The 9,934-nt window shown below is 48.4% G+C and overlaps 1 protein-coding gene across 1 annotated transcript; it reads right to left on the reverse strand.

The window, feature by feature from the left end:
* Positions 1-194: 194 nt before the first annotated feature.
* On the reverse strand, positions 195-9,934 carry LOC139167076 (short transient receptor potential channel 2 homolog). Its single transcript, XM_070751504.1, has 8 exons — positions 9,789-9,934; positions 9,183-9,401; positions 8,853-8,945; positions 8,051-8,243; positions 6,167-6,294; positions 4,487-4,556; positions 1,558-1,690; positions 195-781 (listed from the first exon to the last, which is right to left on the reverse strand). The coding sequence occupies exons 1-8, from the start codon at positions 9,932-9,934 to the stop codon at positions 195-197; spliced, it is 1,569 nt and encodes a 522-aa protein (XP_070607605.1).

Here is a 9,934-nt window from a genome sequence, read left to right on the forward strand (position 1 = left end):
CAAGTCAGTCATTGGGATTACAGACACAAGAGTTTTGTTATAAAAAACAGACCTCTCGTCCTAAGGAAGGAGAGCTTCACATCAGAAGCGGCTCAGCCAGAGAGACCAAGACAGGGCAAAACACTGTTCTAACAAATCACCTCTCCTGGTCAGTGATTTGGACATCTCTACTGGCCCTCCTGCTGAATGGGGGCTCAGGATTCTGGCGCCTGCCCTGCCCTGTCTCCGGTCTCCGCCTGAGGCTCATATTCAGGAATGCCTGTCTCGGCCTCGGCCTCATGAGCCCCCATCCCGACCGCCACCTCTTCCTCTTCCTCAGGTGCTATCAAGACCGCCACCTCCTCCTCCTCCTCCTCCGGAGCTATCACAACCGCCGTCTCCTCCTCCTCCTCCTCAGCTGTGATCGTGACCGCCACCTCCTCCTCTGTCTCACCTCCCACCTCTTCCTCCACCGCCTTGGCCCAACTTTCACCCTCTGCCTTGCCCGCCGCTTCGCCCTCCTTCTCCTCCCGAAGCAACGGCAGTGCGCCCTGCATGATGAGGGGCCCATCTGGGTGCACCATTACATCCACGGGGGATCCCTGGCCATCGCCCTCCACCTCGGGCTCATAGTTCTGGAAGCTGTTGCGCACTTTCATGATGTATTTGCGCAGCACGCTAGCCCCGTCCATGGGGTTGTTGCCGCCCAGCCCGTTAGTGGCCACCGACTGCCGGAGGGTCTTCATCTCCGTGTGGAGACGCAGCACCGACTTGTTCAGCTCCGTCAGGCGGTTTCCCAGATCTGAAAGCGGGAAGAGGAGAAAGCGGCTCAAGGCTTCGCGTCCCAGAATTGGCCATTCGGTTTGAGGCATGGAGGAAGGGATGTTTCTCCCAGGGGGGGGGCACAAAGAACGGTGGGGGGGGCACAAAGAACGGAAAAAACACAGGCAGTCCTTGACTTACAGCCACAACTGAGACCAAATATTCTGTAACTAAGACCGTTGCTAAGCAAATCATCACAGTTGTTAAGTGAGTCACATGGTTGTTAACTGAATCTGGCTTCCCTGTTGACTTTGCAAAAGGGGGTCAAGTGACCCTGGGACACTGCAAACCATCATAAATACAAATCGAAAAACAACTGGATGCACAGAAGGCTTTTGACAAGGTTAACTGGACACTTATGACACTTGCTGAATTTTTATTGTGTGACCAGTGACTCTATGAGTGATGTGCTAGCCTAGAGGGGGAGCTCTTGCCTCATAGTCAGGAGGCTGTGAGTTCGATCCTAAGTAGAGGCAGGTGTTGGTTATCACCTATAAAGCCCTACATGGCTTAGGGCCTGACTATTTATGAGACCATCACCTGCCACATGGTTGTGCTAACATGGACCTGATAATAAATTGGAACTTTGAAGAAGGCAAAGACTCTTATTTCTTTCTTGGATGATAATTGGAACGCTGACAGGGGCAGGTGGGGTTGGGACTAGATCAGGGGACCCCGTGTCTCCCCCCCGTACTCCCCCGTGGGCAGCACACAGGTGTGAGCCATGGCCCATTCGGACCACCTGCCCCTTCTCACCTTTCCTCCGGCTTTCCTCCAGCTCCCGCCTGGCCGTGTCAATGTAGCGCTGCACCAGGGCCTTCAGCACTTGGCGCCGGTAAGACAGGCGGGTTTCACCTCGGGTGCCCCCTTCCTCCATCGATGGGTTGCTCTGGGAAGCGAAAGGGTTGGTTGCTCAGCACCCAAACAAAGCAGGCTGGACACTCAGCCAGGGCCTCTGAATTCTATAAAACGTTCCTGCATAAGAATCCCCACCGAGTTGGAGTCTCCTGTTTTCTACACTTTTATTATTATATTATCTAACTTATTCAGATTTACACAAAACGTACACATTCGTTTGTGGGGTTCGTGGTGGCTTTTGACCTTGGTTGTTTTCTTGCTGAGTGTTGTTTACTCTCTGTTTGTATGTAAATATGTCCATGGAGAGGGGCGGCACGTAAGTCAAATTAATAAAATAAAAATAAATAAATAGCCTTGTATTTGTAGAGAATGAATGAATGATTTAATTTACAGTGGTACCTCTACCTAAGAACGCCTCTACTTATGAACTTTTCTAGATAAACTGTTGTACATACTCCTGGTCAGTTGGAGGATGATGAAGAACTTGAGGACTCTGATACAGATAGTGTTTATGAATAAGTGGGGGGCCCGGGGTTACAGGTAGTAGAACAGGTGGGAGACCAGCCACAGGATGTGGCTATGAGTCCAGAATCTAGCGAGGAAAAATCAGACGTTCACTGGGTCAATCCTAAATTCAGAAGAGTCCAAAAATGTAAGGAACAGGTGTTTGGAAGAAGAAATTAAGGGGAGGAATGGGTTAAATATTGGAGTGATGTATTTGGTACGTCAGGGGGTCAGTGGGAAGAAGGGTGGAGTTTCAATGTTGTAGGGCTAAAATGAAAGGTGTTTCCGTTCAGCTCCCAAGCGAGCGAATGCATTCTGTGTTATTTCACAGTCATTTCTGCTGTTTTTGAATCATGCTGTGAGTACATGAATCTTGTTAAACGGAGGAGGCTGGGAGGAATGCAGGAGGAATGCATTGAAGAAAGATAACAGGAGGAAGAGGAATGTGCTAGTATGAACTGTCTTTTGAATACGGAAGGGAAGATAATAAAGATGGAGTTTCTTTGTTCATGAAATACTGCATTTAGTGAGAGTTATTTGTAATAGCTAAAGTTCAACCAGAAACCAGAACCAGAACCGGGTGTTCAAGATTTTTTTGCCTCTTCTCAAGAACCATTTTCCAGTTACAAACCCAAGCCTCCGAAACTGTAACAGGAAAAGGTGGGGAGAAGCTTCCGTGGGGCCTCTCCAGGAATCTCCTGGGAGGAAACAGGGCCGGAAAAGGCGGGGAGAAGCCTCTGTGGGGCCTTCTCTAGGAATCTCCCTGGGAGGAAACAGGGCCGGAAAAGGCAGGGAGAAGCCTCTGTGGGGCTTCTCTAGGAATCTCCTAGGAGGAAGCAGGGCTGGAAAAGGCGGGGAGAAGCATCTGTGGGGCCTCTGTAGGAATCTCCTGGGAGGAAACAGGGCCAGAAAAGGCGGGGAGAAGCCTCTGTGGGGCCTTCTCTAGGAATCTCCTGGAAGGAAACAGGGCCTCCACCCTCCCCGTGGTTTTCCCAATCGCACGCCTTATTTGCTTTTACATTGATTCCTATGGGAAAAATTGCTCCTTCTTACAAACTTTTCTTCTTAAGAACCTGGTCATGGAACAAATTAAGTTCGAGTAGAGGTGCCACTGTATATGTCGCCCAACTCCAATTGGACTCTGGGCGGCTTGCAAAATAACAATAAATTAAAAAACAGTATAAAAATAGAGGTTACAATAACAATAGTAATAAAAGCAGTATATAAAAACCCATTAGTAACCCTCTCAATCACTCATGATCCCCCTCCTTCTGGCGCTGATGGTGTTCGCTAGATGGGTCATGAAACATCTGGAAGGAAACAGCCAAGCTCTGAGAGCATCAAGGACCATACAGTCCTCCTCCTCCTCCTCCTTCTCCTCTGCCCAAACCCTTCTCCCTTCCAGCACTGATGGTGTTCCCTACATGGCTCTTGAAACGTCTGCATGGAAAGAACAAAGCTCAGAAAACCACACACACCCCAGCCAGGACCCCTCCGTTCAATCCTGAGCTGTAAATATTCCATTTCATTGGAAACGCAGTGAGTTTGAAGATCAAGTGTCCAAGCCCAGAAGCCAGAGAATGGGGCCTTCGGCAGACAAGGGCTCCCCGTTGGCAGTGCAGCTGGTAACCGTTGCGTCTCACAGGGTGTGTGTTTGCACATCAGTGCGAGATTCAGCTTTTGTGTAGGAAGTCAAATCTCACTTGAGGACACACAGGTGTGCAAGATTTTGCTGTTTTTTGGTGGGATTTTTGCTTTGCAGAAGAAAAAAGCCGCCGAAAATCACTAAATCTCTCGCACACGACCATCCTGTTCAGCACTCTGGGTCCCACAGTGACCCCCCAATTGTCCATGGGGATCTTGAGTAGAAAGAGAGGGCAAGACCCTCCCTTTCCCTTGAGCCCCAACAAATGGGACCCAAGGGAACCCTGCCTGCCTCAACCAACATAGAGGCGGCACATGGACATCTGTTTCAATAAGGGAAAGAAGGAAGGAAGGAAGGAAGCTAAGAGGAGCCCTGCTGAATCAGGCCAAAGCTCCTCGAGTCCAGCATTCTGTGTCCCACGGTGGCCCCCCAACTGTCCATGGGGATCTTGAGCAGAAAGAGAAGGCAAGACCCTCCCTTTCCCTCGACCCCCAACAAAAGGGTCCCCAGGGAATCCTGCGCATGAGCAGAAGCCAAATCTCACACGGGCGCACGCACGTACTTTGGAGACGCATAGCTGCATGGGCAGCTCCATTTTTCCTACCGGAACGCCATCCCCCCACCGTCCCGCCAGGAACCCAGTGCTGGGCCCTTCGGAAACTCTTCAGGGGAACTTACGATGGTGTTGATTGGGGGATATTTCTGATTCTTCTTGGATTTGCCGCAGCACATGAAGCGAAAGGAGCCCCTGAAAAGTGAAAGAAGGAAAAAGTTAGCAAGGCAGCTCCCGAGGCAGAGCGAGAAGAAGGCGGGTCCCTCGCACACTTGGGGTGGCCCAAAGACAATGGCCGTGTGAGGCTCCACCACCCACCGGGATGCTGCCATTTTCTTCTTTTTACAAGAAGCAAAGCCTCTGTGCATGTACAGAAGGTGAAAAAGTGTGCGTGGTGCTGGCGCGGGCTTCCAAACCAGTGGGGAAGGTACGTAGATTTCACCGCTGCTCAAAGGATGGTTGTGTGCAGGCTGGATCACTGTTTCCCCTTTCCATGACGCCAACGAGGGGGAGACACTCTTTGTTAGTACGATGTACATAACTGGTTGGCTTTGGCAATATATAAACAAACTACCAATGTATGTTTAAATGTATTAAAACACTATATCTTTAAGCGTTAGTGTTGCAGTTAGCCACAAGAGGGAGCTAGAAGTCTATCTATCTATCTCTCCCTCTTTCTCTCTTTCTCTCTCTTTCTCTCTCCCTCCGTCTTTTTCTCTTTCCCTCTCTCTTTCTCTCTATCCCTCTTTTTCTATCTCTCCCTCGCCCTACCTCTCTCTTTCTCTCTCCCTCTCTTTCTCTCTCCCTCTTTCTCTCTCTTTTTCTCTCTCCCCCTCTTTTTATCTCTTTCTCTTTCTCCCTCTCTTTCTCTCTCCCTCCCTCTTTCTCTCTCTCTCTCTCTGTCTCCCTCTCTTCCTCTCTCTCTTTCTCTATCCCCCTCTTTTTCTCTCTTTCTCTCTCTCTCTCCCTTTCTCTCTCGATCTCCCTTTCTTTCTCTCTCTCGTTACTCTCTTCTATTTCTGGTTTGTCTCTATGACTAAGCTGTAGAATTGTGTGTTCAGATGATGGTTTATATATGGTTTATGTAAGTAAGGCTTATAATATTGTATTTGTATTGAGAGTGTTGACTGATGTAATTGTGTATGACTAGGATTGTTCTTGACGAAGCTATTTGCCAAAGTAAATAGTATTTATACACTTAGTGTATCTGGTTATCTGAATTACTACTTGTATCTCTGCTCTATCAACTGATCTCTGCCACCTCCACATTTCCTCTGTGTATCCTTTGTAACGCAAAAGTTACTCTGCACACTCCTTAACACTTAACCCCAAAGCCCCCCCCCCCCCCCAGGTTCTGCCTACAGCCATAATTCAATGCCTGGGGAGGGCAAAAACAGCTTCCCCCACCCACCCCAAGAGGCCCTTGGGAGGCTGGACACAGGCTCTTTCCCAACTTTGGGTGGGCCAACCTAGGCTCGTGTTTCGCCCTCTCCTGGCTCCCACCCCCCTGGAGGCTCCCTGGAAGCCAAAACCCCCCTCCCGGAGCCTCTGTGCGAGCCCAAAATCCGCTGGCTGGCACACACCTGCACGTTGGAGCTGAGCTGGGGCAATGGCTCCCTGTGCCACCCGTGGTCCCCTTGCCCTAGGGTCGCCATCCCTGGCCTACAGTGAACCAAGTGGGCTTTTGGAAGACAGACCCTCCCCAGCCTCCCTGAGTTATAACACAGCCGTGTAAACTGAGCCCCTTCCGTGGTGCAAGGAGCAGCTTTTGAGGAGCGGGCCGACCTCTTCCGTGTCCCTCCTACCGGATGGCGTAGAAGATGGACTTGGGCGACGGGATGATGTTGAAGGGAACCGGCAGAGTCAGACCCTCCCTGAAGAAGGATAGGTAGAGCTTTGAGCGGGCAAACTTCCACTCCACGTCAGCATCATTCTGTGGGAAAGGAGGGAGGGGGAGATGCCCATCAATAAATGAGACTGGGGGTGGGGGAGGAGAAGGTATCATAGAAACCTAGAAGATGGACGGCAGAGAAAGACCTCCTGGTCCATCTAGTCTGTCCTTATATTATTTTCTGTATTTTATCTTAGGATGGATCTATGTTGATCCCAGGCATGTTTACATTCAGTTACTGTGGATTGACCAACCACGTCTGCTGGAAGTTTGTTCCAAGCATCTACTACTCTTTCAGTCAAATAATATTTTCTCATGTCCCCATTTGGAATACTGTGTCCAGTTCTGGAGACCTCGTCTACAAAAAGATATTGACAAAATTGAACCGGTCCAAACACGAGCAACAAGAATGGTGGAAGGTCTTAAGCATAAAACGTATCAGGAAAAACTTCATGAACTCCATCTGTAGAGTCTGGAGGACAGAAGGGAAAGGGGGGACATGCTCGAAACATTTAAATATATTAAAGGGTTAAATAAGGTCCAGGAGGGAAGTGTTTTCAATAGGAAAGTGAACACAAGAACAAGGGGACACAATCTGAAGTTAGTTGGGGGAAAGATCAAAAGCAACATGAGAAAATATTATTTGACTGAAAGAGTAGTAGATGCTTGGAACAAACTTCCAGCAGACGTGGTTGGTCAATCCACAGTCACTGAATAGAAACATGCCTGGGATAAACATATATCCATCCTAAGGTAAAATACAGGAAATAGTATAAGGGCAGACTAGATGGACCAGGAGGTATTTTTCTGCCGTCAGTCTTCTATGTTTCTATGTTTCTAAATGAATGAAATGTTCTCATTGAATATTTCATTTGCACAACTATTCCATTTGCACAATCGCATGTGAAATTGATTATCAATCAGTGTTGCTTCCTAAGTGGACAGTTTGATTTCACAGAAGTTTGACTTACTTGGAGTTATATTGTGTTTTCTAAGTGTTCCCTTTATTGTTTTGAGCAGTGTATAGAAACCTTTAAATGAACCGAAAGAGACCAAAGAGAGAGGACATCAAACAATATCCACACCACTGAGATAACGTCCAGATACAAAATGCCATATATTGATACTATCGTTCTCTGTCCATTCTCTGGACTTCCCCCTCATTGTACAACAGCCTTAACATCATTGGCAAACGTTCACATCCTTTCGCTCTTTCTCTTAGGGAATTTTTGGGACTTTCCATCACTGTCGGACAGCCATTATAGTTAATCACTTGTTATACCACTTATGGTCCAAACTTATGTCTTATAAGGTCCACTTGCTCTTTTACTCTCCCTTTGACTCCCCCCACTCTCCATCTATCATTCTGTCTTAAGGTAAGAATATCCTGTTTATTGAAGTTTATTAAGGTTAACTGCCAATGGTTATGCCAAGCTTCAATGTTCAACATCTCTTGCCCAGTACCCTTTTATCAGGACAAAGAGTTGGAAGAGGCCGGAAGGGTCATCTAAGGCAGTGGTCTCCAACCTTGGCCACTTGAAGACTTGTGGACTCCAACTCCCAGAATTCCCTAGCCAGCCATGAATGATAGAGTTGGAAGAGTCCAGAAGGGTCATCTAAGACAGTGGTCTCCAACCTTGGCCACTTGAAGACTTGTGGACATCAACTCCCACAATTCCTCAGCCAAAATATTGCCGGCTGGGGAATTCAGAGAGTTAAAGTCCAAAATGTTTTGTCTCCCTGTGTCCCCCTCGATAAAGTCCACCCCACCCCCCTTTGCATCCCTGAGGAAACTCACCTCGATCTTCTGGAAAGAGTTGGTGATCATAGCAATGAGCATGTTGAGAAGGACGACCACCATGACAATGGTGAAGATGCCGTAGAGCACCTGGCCCACCTTCTCAGCCACGGCGAACTCGGGCATGTCAACCACATCGTGTTCCTCCATCCCCATCATGGTCCAGAAGAGGAACTCAAAGGTCTTGTTGAAACTGCACCAGATAAGAGATGTCAGCAGTGTTAGGATTCTGTCCATAAGGGTTGGGTTGGCAATAGATAAAGCAACGATGTGCATTATAACTGAGCTATGTCTGTTTAGCCACCCGCTCTGTTTCTCTCTGTCTAAGCTACTTGCTGTTAATGGCTCTGCAATCTCTCTCTATTGTAGTCATGTATTATAGCTAAATGTGCATACGCCTTGATATCTTTCTTTGCTGATTATGACAGACAACTAATAAAAAAGACTTTGTACTTGGTAATTTTTGGGTTGTTATTCTGACTTATTATGTGTATGACTTTAGACTGTTTATCTGGAGATGTTATTTCTCAAACTAAATTTTAATTCAAGTGAGTATATCCGTGTGTGCCTGAGTAGTTATTCACAACTAATCTCAATCTTAACATTTCGGTGTGCGCACAATCTCGTTAAACAAGGATGACTGTGCCCATATATTAGCACGTTCCATTGCACTTCTTCTTCCTTCCAGGGACCCTCAATGCCCACCCTCCTCCTGGTCTGCATGGGCTTCGGCGTGGTGGCTCAATCCTGGTGTTCTCACCCAGCCATGGACTCACCTCCCCAGGCCCAGCAGGTGCCCTACCTTCCCAGACGCTTCGACTCCCGGTAATGGACATAGATGTTGTTCATGCCGCACAGGAAAGCAGTCAGGATTATCATCATGATGAACATGAATCTGAGGAGAAGCCGAGAGGAGATCAGACCCAGAGGAGAGGGCCTCCATCTCCTTCCCCAGACACGGGCAGGGTCTATGGTACCCTTCCTCTGAGAACGGCCTCTCCTTGGGGCCCTCAAAACCCTGCCCAAGCATCCCTTCTAAGAGGCCTTCTCCAGGTTGGGGAAACATCTCGAGAGCTTTTGGTGTCCTCCTCGGGCTACGGGAGGGCATCTGAGTCAGAGAAGGGTCTCGTACCGAATCATGTCATCAATCATCTTCCCAATGGAAATCTGGAGAGTCCCCAGGGTCTCGTGGGCAGGGAGGATGTAGGCCAGGCGCGTGAAACTCAGCATGCTGGTGACAGCAAAGAGCACCTCGGCTATGAACTGGGGGTCTTCCTTGCGCCAATCAGTCCGCTCTGTGGAAGAAGGAAGGTGAGGCACGGGATATCCTGAGGGGTCTGGTCTATCCGGCCTGGTTTATTAAGCCCCAGTGAAGACCCCAAAGCAAAGTCACTACGTATATTTGTCTATTTACAAAGACACACACTGGAAACAGCCACGAAATCACAGGAATGTCAGTCCAGCTGCCAAAAGTTCCCAGTTATCAGCACAGTTCATAACGAGCGGCCGCCATAAAGTAATCAATTCAAGTCATTCATTTTCAGCATTGACAGGTGCTCACAAATGCCCTCAAAAACCAGAATTTCAGGATTGCAGAAGGATTTAAGAGAGAGACTCTTTGACTGCTAGTTCTCTCTCTCTATATATATATATATATATAGGAATGTTGAACTTCTGCACCAAGGTTTCCCATCCGGTGCATTTGTTGCCTCCGCAATGAGCCTGGTTCGCCTCCCACCAAGCGCTGAGCCTGGAAGGACCCGTGACGCTCCCTGCAGATCGGCCCTTCTCTTGCGGGACCTTGCAATGCGCCCAGAGCTCCACTGATTGCTCTTTAACCGGCAAGCGGTTCCCCGGGGGATTTACATTGCCGGCATATTTCAT

The sequence above is a fragment of the Erythrolamprus reginae genome, chromosome 4, assembly GCF_031021105.1.
Source record: "Erythrolamprus reginae isolate rEryReg1 chromosome 4, rEryReg1.hap1, whole genome shotgun sequence".
Taxonomy (NCBI): domain Eukaryota; kingdom Metazoa; phylum Chordata; class Lepidosauria; order Squamata; family Dipsadidae; genus Erythrolamprus; species Erythrolamprus reginae.